Source organism: Octodon degus, unplaced genomic scaffold (genome assembly GCF_000260255.1).
Source record: "Octodon degus isolate 3935 unplaced genomic scaffold, OctDeg1.0 scaffold00072, whole genome shotgun sequence".
NCBI lineage: Eukaryota > Metazoa > Chordata > Mammalia > Rodentia > Octodontidae > Octodon > Octodon degus.
The window spans coordinates 1595359-1611093 of record NW_004524648.1 but is presented as its reverse complement, the minus strand read 5'-3'; the positions used below and the strand labels follow the sequence as shown (position 1 = coordinate 1611093).

Here is a 15735-nt window from a genome sequence, read left to right as displayed (position 1 = left end):
CCAGGGGGCAGGGCTGGCTGGCATGTGGTGCTGGGGGATTGAACTGTGGTCCCTGTGCTTTGCTAAGTTTGTTCTAAGTAGGTGCTTTAGACCACTGAGCCATCTCACCAGCCCCTCTTCCTTTCTTTTTAAGAAAGGGTTTTGCTATGCAGTTCAGGCTGGCCCTATGCTCATTTTGTAGCCCAGTGGATCTTAACTCGCAATGATCTTCCTGCCTCTGCCTCCCAAGTGCTGGGATTGCAGGCGTGCCCTACCACGCCCAGCAAGCATGGACTTTTAGAGGATACTTAAAATCCCAACTCCAGGAGTTGGGCATGGCCTGTAATACTAGTAGCACCCAGGAGGCTAAGGCAGGAGGATAGCCATAAGTTTAGGGGCAGCCTCAGCTACAGAATGAGTTCAAGGTCAGCCTGAACTATGTATCAAGAGACCCTGCCTCAAAAAGTAAAACAAGCAAGAAAATCCAAACTATACCATATGCTCCAGACTAGGAATTAGTGAAAGCATTATATAGGATAACATATGGACAGATAAAAAAAAATAATTTGCAACTTTAGAAAATAATTCCTTGTAAGTATCATTTAAGACTTTCAAGTACATATAAAGTGAAACCTGGTATATAACATTCTAACAAGATTCTTTGCAGAAACCATACCTACTTTACAAAGGACAAAAGAGTCTTTGTTTAGGAACATGAAACACACCAAGTGCTTGGAGTGGAAAAACTCTAGAACTGTCTGCAGGACTATTTTTTCTTTCTGCAAAAGTTCTGCCAAGAAATCTCACTGGCCATTCCCTTGCTGATGAGTTGTTAAAGAACAGGAAAAATAAAATTCTATCTGCTTTCTATTCAACAAATGTGTGAATGCTAACTGTATTCCAAACACTCACTTCCTGAAAAACTGCTGTCTGGCCTCTTGGAGACTACTCATTTCCTGATTATGTTGTCATGGCAACCAAGGGCTACTTCTTGGGCATGGGTGGGTGGGGAATGCTCAAAAGCGGCATGGATCTGGCATTCTTTTCCACTAACTCATCTGAACCAGTTGGTCACCAGTGGTGACAAAGCAACACGGTTCAGAAGCAGAGAACAGAAGCCACAGCACTGTGCCCTACGTGACATCCACACTACTGCTACTCATCCTTGTGGAAGGAGACAATCATCTCCACGTTCTGTCTCTTCAGTTTGGAAACACAAGCAGAAACCCTATGCATTCATGTTGTTTGTGCAGTGCTGCTGGCTATACCGCCCTAGGCCTGATGCACTGCCCCACTGAGCTACACCACGAGATAGCCCTTTCTCAGCAGGTTCTGAAGTTCTCTAACCATCCCTGCAGTCTACACATCATTTGCCGGATTGGGGAGGTCAGTTAGTAGCAAATCATCTGTTTTGGTCTGCTAACAAATAGGACTGAAAAAAGGAAGCACACGTGTTGTAGTCATTCGTACAAGTTTTGTTACTGTTTGGTCAGTGAGTCTACCAAGAACACTCAATGAAAGCCAGAGAACAAGGATAAAATACAGAGTTGTCAGCCCAGGAAGGAAACTGTCCAACAATAAAACGGGCCTACATTTATTTCTCTATTCACAATTTATATTCCACCAATTTTTTCTTTTTTGTGGGGGGTGGGGTATATATACTAGAAATTGAACTCAGGACCTCATGCTTGCCAGGCAGGTGCTGTGCCACTGAGCCAAACCCCTGGCCCCTCACCAGTTTTTGTTGTTGTAGTATGGACTGAATTCACAGCCTTTGCACTAAGGCACATTCCTAGCCCTTTTTATTTTATTTTGAGACAGGGTCTCAAAAGTTGCCAAATTGCCCAGATTGGACTGGAATTTTTTTGCGGTACTGGGGATTGAATTTAGGACCTTGTGCTTGCCAGGCAAGCGCTTATTCTACTGAGCTATCTGCCCAGCCTCTGGACTGGAATTTGTGATCTTTCTGCTTCAGCCTCCAAGAGTGCTGAGATCACAATAATGTGCCATTATACCTGGCTACTCTACCAACTTTAACACAGGATCTGAAAAAGCTAGACGCTCTAAATAGAACCGTTTCTCTAGAGTAAGAAGCTGCACTGATTTCTTGCTTTATAATTATTTTTCAATTACAATACAACTACTAAGTTCCCGCTGGAGTGGTATGAAACATTTCATTACTACTTGAAACCATAGGAATGTTCCAGGGAGACAAACTCACATTGCTTAGTGAGATGGAATCCAGCCAAAACCCTGCTAACATACAGATACCTACAGATCTGCTAAATCCCTTTAAAAGACCTAAACTCTCCAGATACTAGTTGTCAGTCTTTTCTGGGAACTGGGAGGTTTTTGTTTTTTTTATTTTAGAGGAAAATGAGCTATTTTTGAAATATCCATCAAAGTATGTGTGTCTCTTTCTGCCTATACGTTAGGGCCAAGTCCTTCAGATGAGTCCTGTCTTTTCTAATGACAGCTCAGTGGCATCAGGTCCTTTTTGACCCATCTGTCATGGCTCCTTTCCTATGGGGCAAAATCCCTTGGGGACACCCCGGTGATGGGTGGCAAGCCCAGTAAACAGGACCTCATCTTCTGAAGCTCCTGGATCTCACCACTCTCAGGGCCACTGTGCACCAACAGGACCTCTTCTGCTTTCTGTATGGCATTCAGAGCTTCGGGCACTGCAAATCTGAATCAAAAGAGGGAAGAGGGGTCAGTTGTTTATTATTATTATTTTAAAAGAAACAGATGTTTCCCCTATGAGAAAACAGATGCTCACAAGCAGCAGTAAGAGGTAGTGTCTGGTAACAAGAGTCACCAGAGGCAAGCACAGCAAGCCACATGATGAGGGAACCACACAGAAAGTGTTTCAAACTCCCTAGCCCCCAATTAAGAAAACAAATGCTAAGTTTGTCTGGGTGCTGATGTGACCAAGGACTAATAATATTATATGAAAAGAAAAATTTAACAACTTTGGCTAATTGGAAAATTAAGTTTCTGGACAATACAACCTGTGGGAAACTCCAGACTAGGATGTACTCTGCACACAAGAGTCTACAACCATGGTTACCAAAGGTCATTTATGATGTAAGTGTCACTGAAGTTCATATACAAGGGCAGGATACATGTCCTGGGAGTGGTTCAGTTGTACCAGAAGCCAGACCCATAGGAAACAGAGGTGCAAATACTAAGAGCTCCTTTGAGAAGGCTGAGGTGAGGCCTGGGCAGGTGGCCAGGCCTAGTGACACCAGGAACTCTGTAGGCCCTGGAGGCCCTAAGCTCCCAAGACAGCAGGTTCTGCAAGTGCACACTGAAGCCCCTCAGTATGGGACTGAGCTCCTTACCCAGACCAGCTCTGGGCCCACACCATCTTCTTCTGAGTCTCCTCAGAAGAAGCATGAGCACCTCGGGCCAGGACCCTGCCCCAGGGCTGCCTTCCTCTGCAGCATGCCTTGGTGTCTCAGCTCACTCTCACAGAAGAGGAACAATCACATCTTGGTGCCCAAATCAGGAAGGACCTACAGTCACTAGAAATGAAGCTTAGGTGCACCCTGGGGTTACAGCCTGCCAGGAAACTTGAGTGGACGCAGCCTGAGTCAAGTCTAAGCCACTGGTGAGCCCTGCCCCTCCCAGTGCAGAAGAGCACACTGAGGCCAGAAAAGGGCCCTGCCACCTTGGAACTGGGTTTGTGTCCTTCAGAAGTCTGCTCACATGGAGTAGAGTGCTCCCCCCGCTTCCTGCTTCTTCCCAGAAACAGTCTCTGCCTTCCTGCTTGAATGGGATGAGGCTTTAGGGACAGATGCCAGTGAGGGTCACAGAGTGCTCATTCAAGGGACACCCAATGTCGGGTCTGCGGCAGAGGCTCTCTGTAAGTAAGGCCCAGCCACAGTCTGCTGGTCAGTGCTCTTGTGCAGGACAAAGCCCCAGGGACAGGACATGCTGGACAGTGACTGGGGAAGTGCTGCCCAGGCTGTTGTGGACACCACATACTCCCACAAATTTTCTGGCTTTGATTAAACATTTTCCTGCAAGGAGAACCCAGCTGCTTAGCTGGAGGGTTCTCAGGTTTCCCCCAGGACACATCTCAGATGTGTAGAAGGTTGTGAACATTGAGTGTTTTTCTTAGCTGCCTTTCCAGGCTGTTCTCACTGAAGTCAGGAGCTAGTGTTGGGGTACTGGGGGCTCTCCAGTAGCACCAACTGACAGCGAGCGAGGACGGCCACTCACATGGGAAAAGCTGGCCTGGGAAGCAGAGGAAGGGGCTTGTGGTTGTTCTGCTGTCTGAAGGTTCTCTCTGCACTTTTCCCTGCTGCCAAGACAACCCCAGGGTACAGCCCTTTGGGGTGCAGGTTCCCAGCAGCTTCTCTGTTGCATCCGCTGCCCAAGAAGCTGCATGTGGAGGGATCCTCTGCTCCTCTTGAATGCAGAAATGTGGTGGGGTGGGGTCTTTCCTGTTACTTTGAAGTTCCTTTGAATGTGTGTTTCACCAGAAGCTCCTCACTGGGGTGATATGCTGTAAGCAGTTGGAGTACAGGGCCACAGTGTGTCACAGGGTCACTGCTGTGTCAGAGATCAAGGGAATAGAGGCTGCCAATTAGGCTGCTGAAAATACCCTGGGAGCAGGCTGTCCCCGACAGCCGCAGTGCGCAAGGGCCTAGGGAGCTGTGTCCGAGGGGACCACCCAGGTGAGTCAGGCTGTCCATCTGAGAAGACAGCTGGGGCAGGAGGGCACACGATGTGGGTGACATCTGGGGCAAGGCCTCAGCTAAGAACAGAAGCTTGAGAACAAACCACAGGACAATCACTGACGCCAGCTGTCAAGTGATGAGTGGGAACTGGCATCACCCACTGGACTTAGGTCCTCTGAACTGGCACTGCTACTCAGCTTCATAGGGCTGGGCTTGGGGTCTGGGGTGGGGGCAAGTGTCCACAGACTGAAACCTTGAGAAGTGCTGGTGGAAGGGCCAAGGCAAAGCAGTAGGCATGGGCCCTCCCCAGCAGCAGGCGCTATTTTTCCTGTGTCCTAGGGCTTGTATCCGTGTGTCTCAGGTCCTGAGCCCCAAGCAGCATGGAGTATCTCAGAAAACGGCTGTAGCTGTGAGGAGCCAGGAAGCTTCTGTGTTTTTACTATGTTCTTTGTGCAGACTCCTGAGCTGGCTCAGGTGCTCATGTGCCAGACAGGTAGATTTTCCTGGTGATGACAGGTCTGGGCAGTCGGGCACACCTGGCACACTGCACATGACCCTCAGGGCTCCATGAATGATGGAAGCTACGGCGCATCAGAGCACTGCAAGTCACTGCCCGTGCAGCGCCTCTTCCATAGGTGGAGCTTTGGTTGGCTGATGAGGCGGGAGCTGAGGTGAAGGCTTTCTGCACTTTTTGCACTCATAAGGGCCCTCGCCTTATGTGTTTCCTGGTATTTCATGAGGTTAGAGTTGTAGTTAAAAGCCTTTCCGCTTGCCTCCCATTTAAAGAGCTTCTGGCCAGTGTGAATTCTCTGGTGTGCAGCTACACATCAGAGCTGTGCCAAAAGGTCTTACCCTCGTCACACTGAAAGAGCTTCTCTGCTGTGTGAACCCTGATGGCGAATGTGATCTGTCTTGGGCTTAAAGATTCATCTGCATTCACTGTACTCACAGGGTTTCTTCCTCTGAAAAGGAACACATACAGGGACCCCTTTAAGGTCACTTTTAAATGAGGCATCAAAGGCCTGGAAGAGATGTGCCCCATCCTCAGGGCTCAGCAGGGTCAGCACTCTGCCATATACCTCTCATTTCGCTTTTTTCTCTCCAACACTTTCTCGTCTTTGAGAGTGGCCTTTTGCATACCTGCTTCCTCCTTTGGGGCCTGGGTCATCTTTTTGCTGCCTGCAGGCTTTTCCATCACTGATCCTGGGAGGCAGGAAGCACCCTGGAAGCCAGGGAGGGCTGAGGGCTAGAGGTCAGAGGCTTTTTTTCTGACTCTGCTCCTTCAGGGGTGGCTTGCCATGTCCTGCACGGGGAGGTGAAGCTCTACTCCATTAGATGGCACCTGTTCTCTTGCTGGAGGAGATCGGGGTCATGATAGCTTTGGAGCCTAGGCGCAGACAACTGGCCGAGCACACCCAGTACCAAGTATCATCGGAGACAGGCAGGAGGTGAGGAGGCAGTTGGTCCCACAGATGTTAACTAAAAGCTTACTCAGACACTGTGAAGGACACAAAGGTATCTGAGTTTATGTCCTCCACAAGCTCACACTTTCCCTAACACTCAACTTGGGAACAAAATAATGAAAATAAAAAGTAAAATAGACTCCAGGATCTTGAGAAAAATAGGCAAACCTTAAAGCTCCAATCCGACATTTATGCAGGAATGTTCATCCTAGGGTAACCATGTCTACCACTGACCAAACTTTCACTCTTTCTTCTTTCTCTGACCAAATGGTCTACTCATTACTCATAATCTTAGGTTTAAGCTTCAAATACTTTTCATATCAATGTACACCAATGACAATTTTATCAAAGCTGAGCTATTACATTCAGAAACACTTCAGAAATAATCAGAGCCCTCAAATGATCAAATGACAGGTCAGCAATAAGCTCATCAGCCTACTATTCTTTCCTTTTTTAATTTTTTTTTCTAAGTTTTCTGAGTGGTGCTAGAGATTGAACCCAAGAAAACCCCACATTCGTGTGTGTGTGTGTGTGTGTGTGTGTGTGTGTGTGTGTGTTTTGAGTCACGGTCTTACTATGTAGATTAGGCTGGCCTCAAACTCAATCCTCCTGTCAGCTGGGATTATAGGCAAATGCTGGGATCACAGGTGTGTACCACCATGCCTGGCAAGCTTCTGACCTTTAAAGCAGAGGTTTTCAACTTTATTTATTTTTTTGGGGGTGGGGGGAGACTGGGAATTGAACTCAGGCCCTTGTGCTTGCCAGGGAAGCACTTATTCCACTGAGCCGTCTCCCCTGCCCCGGTTTTCAACTTTAACACAACTGATATCTCGGGTCAGATACTATACTGTACACTTTAGGAGGTTTAGCAGCACCTCTGGATGCTAGTAGAGCCCCTTCTCTAAGCTGTGGCAATTGTGTTTCTGTTCAGACAGTACCAAATGTCATCTGGGGCAAACATCATTCCCGGCTGAAAACAACTGCTTTAAAAGGAATAGGGAAAAGGCAGAGACCCTGGAGGAGTTGAGTGAGCCATGGGAGTGTGATTAACCAGAGAAGAATGAGAAAGAAGGCTGTGCTGTGTGGTGGGTGGGGCTGCTTGGCAAGGCTACCCTGGGAAACTCACTTCAGATCTAAGAGCTTTCCCCACATCTCTCAGAAGAAAACTCTAAAGTTTTAAGTCTGTCAGCAAAAACAAAAGGCAGGCACCTCTCCTAAAGAGGAAATAAAAAAGGTTTCAATGCACTTAAAAACCACCACAGGAGAAAAGTCACACACCGAAATGCCTAGTAAAAAAAACAGAACAGTATGTGTGCTAGCAAAGCATTAGGATAAAACAAGGACTCACCCGTTGAACAACACTTGGGCTAGTTTGAAGAGCTCATGGCCCATTTCAACACTGGATGACCCGTGGTGCACCTCAACCACTTGGAGACTCTTCTGTAGATGGGTAGCTGACTTTTTCCAATCCCCTGTGATGAAACGAAAACTTTATTTCAGAAAAGAACCTTAGTCAATTTTGGATGAACTGTCAAGTGACAAAAGGTGATGGGAAGGAACAGTAACCTCATTTGAAGAGAGAACGAGAATAAGCAAAGATGGCAACAAAACACACAAGGCAGGAAATGAAGCATGTGCCATACCTAGGGCAGCGTAGGCCCGGGCCAGGTGATCCTCAATTTCCCCTACCACAGCATGCTCTGCCGACAGGAAGCTCTCAGCATCTTCCCGGCACCTCAACAACCACATAATGGCTTGCTCTACACATTGCAAGAGAAAATGCCTCAGTATAGACACAAATCCAGTCCTGGACATGAGAACCCAGGTCCCACATTTTGGGCTGACGCACAAATTCCCCTTCATGTCCCTGGTTGTCACAAACCTATTCTGCTCCAGTAAAGTTGTTCTCTTGTATTTTTTTTTCTTTCAGTAGGAACAGGTGCTAGGTGAGGAATCCCCACATTTACCCTGTGTTGCCTATATCCACTTTCTAATACAACCAATTCTACAGTTCACTTACAGTCATTATTTCTCTTGACTTTCAAGTTTGAGCTAAAGTTTAACTTTCATAAGGTACAGCAATTGTCAAACAATTTCATTTTCTTTTTGAGATAGGGTTTCACTATGGAGTTTTTTTTTTTTTGCGGAACCAGGGATTGAACTCAGGCCCTTGTGCTTGCCAGGCAAGCACTTATTCTACTGAGCTGTCTCTCTGCTCCCCCCGCCCCTTATTAACACACTTTGTAGTTCAGGCTGGCTTTGTGCTCATTATGGAGCCCAGGCTGGCCTCAAACTCACAGTGATCCTCCTGCTTCAGCTTCCTGAGTGCTGGGATTACAGACATATGCCATATTTGGCCAAAAATTTCTTTTCTTTTCTTTTTTTTTTTTTCAGAATCGGGGATTGAACTCAGACCCTTGTGCTTGCCAGGAAAGCGCTTATTCTACTGAGCCATGTCCCTAGTCCCTAAAAATTTATTTTCTGAAAAGACACTGTGGTGTGTGTGTGATGCTGGGGATCAAAACCAGGGCTTAGGGGCCGGGGAGATGGCTCAGTAGAATAAGTGCTTGCCTGGCAAGCGCAAGGGTCTGAGTTCAATCCCTGGTTCTGAAAAAAAAAAAAAAAAAGAACAACCACGGCTTCATGCTAGCCAAAAATACCACTAAACTATCTACCCATCTCAAGGGTAGAATTAAAAACAAACAAACAAAAAACACAAACAAAACAAAACAGGCAAGCACAAGGTCCTGAGTTTGATTCCCTGTACAAAACCAAAAAATAAACAAAAACCCAGCAGAATTCTTAATTCCACTGTTCTACAGAAAAAACTGGTTTTGATTAGAGGAGAACAACCTTCCTAGGAAGTTAGGTCATTAGGCTCTAGAGTTAAAATAATTGATACAGAACTTCTGGAGTTGTACAGAGCTCATAGAAGTCAGAGATGACCTTTCAGCCATCAGGAATACTGTAACTCAGCTATCTGAGGCACAAGACAACAGCTTAACTCATCTGGCATTTATCTCAAGGATGGTAAGGCTTACTCTTAACTGGCCTATGTAGCCATCTTGTGGCTGGTATGGGGATAATTAAATCCAATGCTTCAGTCACTGAGTAGCCTTTTTCCCTCCCAGTGCTGATAGTCAAATCCAAGGCCTCACACAAACTAGGCAAGTGCTGTACCACTGAACTACATCCTGAACCTCTAATTGCTCTTGAGTGCAAATAGACACCAGAATATTAAAAAGGGGAGGGGTTAGTAGACCCAAGTAGGGAGCCAGTCTCACCAAGTTTGCCATTTCTGAGAAGCTTCCAACCCATCTCAACCTGCTGCTGAAGGTCCTGTACCTGAGAGGCCAGATGATTCCTGCTGATGGATTCTGGGCAAGCTCTGTTCCCACAGCTCAGGACATCATCTCCCTGTGGAAGTCAGTTCTATCTTTATTTCTGTACCAGAATTGGTTATTAACATTGGCTATGCTTATGTTATAGGATACCTTGCAATAAATGAAGGAAAGAGACTTTTGCAAGTCTATTTGGTTAAATATCATAACCAAAGCCTGGCTAAATTTGGTCTGATAGCAGCAGTTCTAATGAAATAGCAGACTCCACCCCAACATTTACTCTTCAGAATAGAACTGCTAGAGTTCACAGTTCCTCATCTCAACAGCTCCTCTCTTATCTTTCTTTGGAGCCAGGCCTTGGATGACAGAAATACACATTTCTAGTGGTTATAAAAAAGCTGTAAGAAAATGAATACAAAAAAGTGCTAAGTGGGGCCAGGGAGATAGCTCAGTAAAATAAGCGCTTGCATGGCAAGCGCAAGAGCCTGAGTTCAATCCCTGGCTCCACAAAAAAAAAAAAGTGCCAAGTGAGGCCTCTTCACTTTGACCTTGGGCCTGCAACTTTAGCTTTCCAACACAGCCAACTCCTTGATCTTCTAATGATTACCCTAAAACAAAACAACAACAACAACAAAAATACTGTATGTCCTTGTAGGGGAGAAAACTTCTGAGGTGGCCATTTGCCTTGTTGTTGAAGGATCTAAGTCATCACCTGGCCAAGGCAATCCAATTTCTTTAGGTCTCTCACCGTCTACTGCCAGCGCTCTGTAGCTGAGAGTGTGGACATGTGGTTCAAATGTGGTCTATGCCTCTGGTCCAAATGGCTGGAGTGCTGTGGCTCCAATTTTCTTGCAGCCATAGTCACTGGGTCAGTGTCACACACTAAGACTTCCACCCAGACTGTTGTTAGAGCGGCACATTTTCAATCTTTTGAGTAGGGAAGACAAGTTGAGCTGCTGGCAGCCATCTTGTCATCATGAGAGGGATGTCTCCTTGGAGATGTGCTAGCACAGAAGAAATGGAGCTGGGAGGTGACTGAAAAGTGGGGTCCTGGTGATATTATCTGAGCCCTCAGATTGTGTCAGAAATAGCCCTAATTTGGGACTTTTCAATTACTTAATAAAAAACAAACAAACAAAAAACCTCCCAGTCTTTTTCCTCCTCTAAGTCTATTTAGGTGGGTTTTTCCATCATTTGAGAGAGAAACATCACTAAATCCAGTCCTTTCCCATGAGTTCTTTGCAGGGATGGCCCAAGTGTGGGGAAGATTTAATCAAACGGGAGTGACATTACTACTCTTACTACTCTGTATCTGTAAGCCCCTGATGGCTGCTCCTCTTAAAAACGGATGACTTTGGGGGCCAGGGAGATGACTCAGTAGAATAAGCGCTTGCCTGGCAAGCTCAAGGGCCTGAGTTTAATCCCTGGTTCTGCAAACAAACAAACAAACAAACAAACCACGGATGACTTTTGGGTTGGATAACTGACCTCCGGAAACAGGAGAGCAGAGAAGGGAGAGATTTACCTGCAGGAGTGCTCTGCAACTGTTACAACGGAATGCTTCCCACCTGGGCCCTGCAGCTGCTCTGGGCTCCTCACAATGACAAGCTGGACAGCTGCAGTCAAAGAAGTACTGAGATCTCAGCTTCTGTTGCCTTTCAGCACCACTCATCCGGCTCTCGTGAGGCCCTGGAGAGAGATCACCCTCAGCTAGTACTGAAAGCAACAGAGTCAAACAGTACTTAAGAGCCCTCAGCTCAGCAGAGGGTCTGGATGATTATTCATCGTGACAGATAACCTTTACTTAAGCCTTTGTGGAACTAGACACTGAAATAAGCTTTCGAGTTGCTGCAACAGCAAGATAAAGAAGCTGAGATGTTGCTTCTCGCCCATTTCAGAACAGGAAGTTTATAGGGAGCAAGCAAGGATGGACAGATAGCTTAACCACAACCGGACTTCTTACTATGGTAAGATATTTGGTCTAGTAATGCATTGTCGTTTTGCAGTAACCAACACCAGGCAGGTGAAGGCCCAGGGGCTTGCTCTTCCCAATCCATCCTGTCTTTTGGCTATAAGAAAGTGGGATGGGGACAGGAGAGCTGGCTCACCATAGCAGTGGAAAATTTCCTGTCCTTTTTTAATCTGCTGCGCTGCCCGAATGGTGGCGACAGTGCCAGTGAAGGACACGCTGGTATTGGGGCTGCAGGAGTGGTTGAGGAGGCTCACAACAGGGAAGATGCCTGTGGCAAGGCGTACCTGCCCGCTGTCAGCAATCATGCTCTCTTTAGATCCTGAAAGCACAACAGGCAAAAGGAAAAACATGTCAGGATGTCAGTCCTGGCTTCGTATCCATTTGTCAGAAGTTAAGCTGGGCAGCTGGGCCTCAAGCCCATCTGAGTCACGGCTCCACAGCCGGATCCAGTATAAATCAGAGGGAACATGACTCATAGCAAACGCTGGTCCCTAGGAAGCAAAGTGAATGAACACAAGGTAAGTCCACTGGAATCCTGGAACCTAGTCACTGTGTCTTGACACCACATACAAAACTCCCCAAGATTAGAATTTATAAAAAATAATAAAAAGAGGATTAGCAGTAGGGAGCTTTCCTGAGTTTCACAATGTTCATGAGGACACAGAAATCAGAGTACCTGTTGAGATTATTTCCCGAAGACTTTTATATTCCATGTGCTTTTATTTAACTGGTCTCTGGTTGGTTAATAGTACAAGCGACCTAGTTATTATACTAAACTTTATATATTTAAGCTGGCTTAAGTGTACATAAAGATCAATATTCTTTATGCTTACTTTTTCATTATGTCCTTTATGGAAAAGTAGTAAATAGTTCTCATGGAAGTAAACGTTCCATATTATTATTCAAGATGATCTTCTAACCCTGAAAGTCTCTTTGTAGTACAATTGACCAGTAACTTCACATGACTGAACCTCAGAAAGGAAGAAAAAGGCTTCCAGGCAGCGAGGTGGGCCTGCAGCACAGCTCTGATACCTCTACTCATATGCTGAATTCTTTTTTTTTTTTTTTTAATTTTTTATTTTATTTATTTATTTTGTGTGTGTGTGTGTGTGTGTTGCCAGCTCAGCCCACCAGGGGGCAGGGTGGGCTGGCATGTGGTGCTGGGGGATTGAACCAGGGTCCCGATGCTTTGCTGAGCTTGTATTTATTTATTTTTTATTTTTATTTTTTTATTTATTTGAGAGAGAGAGAGAGAGAGAGAGAGAGAGAGAGAGAGAGAGAGAGTGTGGTGTGTGTGCTGCCAGCTCAGCCCACCAGGGGGCGGGGCTGGCTGGCATGTGGTGCTGGGGGATCGAACCTCAGTCCCTGATGCTTTGCCAAGCTAGTTCCAAGTAGGTGCTTTAGACCACTGAGCCATCTCTCCAGCCCTGAGCTTGTATTTAGTAGGTGCTTTAGACCACTAAGCCATCTCACCAGCCCTGAATTCTTTTTACTCATGTGTAGGTATGCATGGTAGACTTCCCTTGCTTTGACAAAATACTTGAGAAAATCAACTTAAAAAAAGAGAAAAGTTTTGTTTTGGCTCCTGGCTCCAGAGCTATCTGTCCGTGGCTGCTTGGTTTTGTCACTATAGGCCTGTGATGGTGCAGCACACCATGGCAGGAGTGTAACAAGGGAGGCTACTCGCTTTATGGTTGGCTGGGGAGCAAAAAGAGAAAGAAGGGGCTGTGATTCCATCTCCTTCAAGGGTCCCTAACTTCCTTCCATGAGGCCCTACTTCCTACAGGTTCTACCATTTCCCAGTAATGCCACAGGCTGGTGACCAAGCCTTTAGCATATGGGCCTGTGCAAGATTTAAAATCTAACCATAACTTTTTTTTTTTTTTTTTGGTAGTATTTTAAGGAAGGGTCTACAGGGTGTTCAGGGTCTCACTCCTAGATCGACTCACAGTGATTCTCCTGTTTACAGCCTCTCAAGAGCTGGGATTACAGGTGCGTGCCACCACACTCAGTCTCAACCGCAGTCTCAGCAAGCCCCCGGGCGGGACCAGCACGGCAGGCCCAGGGATCGAACCCCTGGCCCATGCTCCTGCTTGCAGGTGCTTTAATCCACTGAGCTATTTGGCCGGCCCAACTACAACCTTTTGCTCTTATTTTAGACACAGTGCTAACTGATTTGGTCAAGCAGGTTCTCAGGTCACAAATGTCCAGAAGCAGAGAACTGACATGGGGAGAATCTAAGAAGCAGGTTTTTCTAACAATAGCAAAGGACAAATGACACACTGGCAGGCGAGATCATAAGTCTGACGAGTAACAGGCTTACTGCAAACAACACACTAGCACCACTCAGCGTTTTACCACCCTGGCAACATCTCACCTAACCAGAGCGTCCTAGACAGACAGCATTCCCACATGCGTTTTTGTAGCCAGATATCCCAGGAACACGAATGGTAGAGACAATCCCCAAGTCTTCAAAAATGTGCAGTAGCCTTGGTTCAAGCATGAGAAAAATCATGTTTCCAACAAACTCACTAAAATATGAAAGATATTAATACTTAGATAGAAACATTTAGTTTTCTAGAAAGCTGGAAACCATCAGATAATTATGGTATCACTGTACGTATGCCAGGAATCTCAACAGACCACTTACTAGAGAAATAAGTAGTCTAGATACAAATGTAATGCATAAAGAAAATACCATGAACTATCATGTGAAAATGCTCTATAAAGGAAAACATTAAATATAGAAATTATGTTGTCTCTCTGCAGACAATTCTATTATCTGTTGCTATGGGGGACAAGAATAGAACAAGTGAAAACAATTCATAAGGAATCCAAATGAATCAATTTTAGCCAATAATTCCATAAACTGTATTAAAGACTTTCATCAGAGCTTTTCCTAAGTGCTTAATTGATTTTAGTTTCCTGCCCTCCCCCACCCCCTTGCCCAATATCTACCTTCTGGAATATGTGCTAATGAGCAAAGAAAATGCTAAAAGGTAGGCAGGCGGAAGGAGCTGTACAAGGCACGAACAATTTGTAGTCTGAATAATCAGTCTCTGCATAATTAAAAGTTGACTTGCATTCCCAACTACTGATAACTGGCAATCTATATTAGAACAGTTGCTAAAATTTCTCAGAAAAAATGATTGCAATACAGTGAGTAATGTCAACTTTGTGAATTATTTATAGATTATCCTCTAAGAGAAGCAGGGCCAGGAACTGAGTGGGGTATTTGTGTCAGAGCTGAATGTCTAATTACTTCTAAAAAATTAAGTATTGATTTAAAAAAATTATTCAATATTTTGCATTAGTCATATATTAGTAGAGACAGTAGAAAGCAAGAATATATGTATCTTATCAACCAAATTTAATATATGATATATGATATTTTATATTTTTATTTATTTATTTAGAAACTTTTCAATTTATTTTGTTTTTTAAATACTTTAGTTCGGGGAAAGCAAGGTTAGATTCACAGCAAACGTTTACAGGAAGGCACAAAAAGTTCCCATGTTTTAGAGTGAAATAAATCAGACATAAATGTGTAAATACTGCATTGCTTTTCTGGTGTGAGAAAGCAAAAGAGTAAATAAAGACCGTGAAGTACAATAGGTCTGGTGAATTGGGAAGAAAATACTTAAATGGTGAAGGGAGCCACAGAGGGGGGAAGGGAAAGGAAAGAAGGGAAAAGTAAAAATAAATGAGGAAAGGAAGAAAGAATGGGATCAAAGCTTATTGTAGATGGGGAGTGGTGAAGGAGTTGGAGGGAAAGAAAGGGAATGGGGGAAGGGAAGAAGTTCTGTCGTGTAGAGGTACACAGTCTCAGTGATGAATGTGATCATTCTATGTACTAAAAATGCACCAATAAAATCCTATTTGAAAAAACAAACCAAAACAAACAAAAAAACAACGTACTTCCTTCCCCAAACGTACATAGTGTTATCGACACTCCTGCTCAACACCGATACTTTCCCTACTACCGGTGAATCTAGACTGCGTTACTGATATCTTCTAGAATCAGTACATTAAAGAAGTATTAATTGATGTATATAGTATGGCTTTACAAAACTGATAAATGGCCTGTACTCCCAACTGTATCATTTTTTCCCCCATAATTTTATTGAGAAACAAATAGCAATGAGACTGTTTCAAATCAAATTGGTAGGACAGTTCCAATAATTAACACATTGCATACTCTCTTCCTAGTGGTTATTTGCTGTACAAGATACAGACATGATATCTTATTTATAAACACCATTAGAACAAATCCCTCTATTCATTAAGAGAAT

At 44.8% G+C, this 15735-nt stretch overlaps 1 protein-coding gene across 5 annotated transcripts in view; it reads right to left on the bottom strand.

Annotated features, from left to right (window-relative positions):
• Window positions 1-2347: 2347 nt before the first annotated feature.
• The window catches only part of Smyd4 (SET and MYND domain containing 4), a 56904-nt gene continuing 43516 nt past the window's right edge, over window positions 2348-15735 (bottom strand). For 2 of the 5 annotated variants that reach the window (XM_004635471.2, XM_023719934.1), the window contains 6 exons: window positions 11580-11762; window positions 10997-11160; window positions 9415-9547; window positions 7774-7890; window positions 7479-7602; window positions 2348-2668 (listed from right to left, as the gene is read on the bottom strand). In XM_004635471.2, coding sequence (XP_004635528.1) covers window positions 2503-2668; window positions 7479-7602; window positions 7774-7890; window positions 9415-9547; window positions 10997-11160; window positions 11580-11762 — 887 coding nt within the window. In that variant the 3' untranslated portion in view covers window positions 2348-2502. Of the gene's footprint in view, window positions 2669-5519; window positions 5630-7273; window positions 7345-7478; window positions 7603-7773; window positions 7891-9414; window positions 9548-10996; window positions 11161-11579; window positions 11763-15735 lie in introns of those variants that run through there. The other 3 variants (XM_023719933.1, XM_023719935.1, XM_023719936.1) reach the window with 3 other exon arrangements.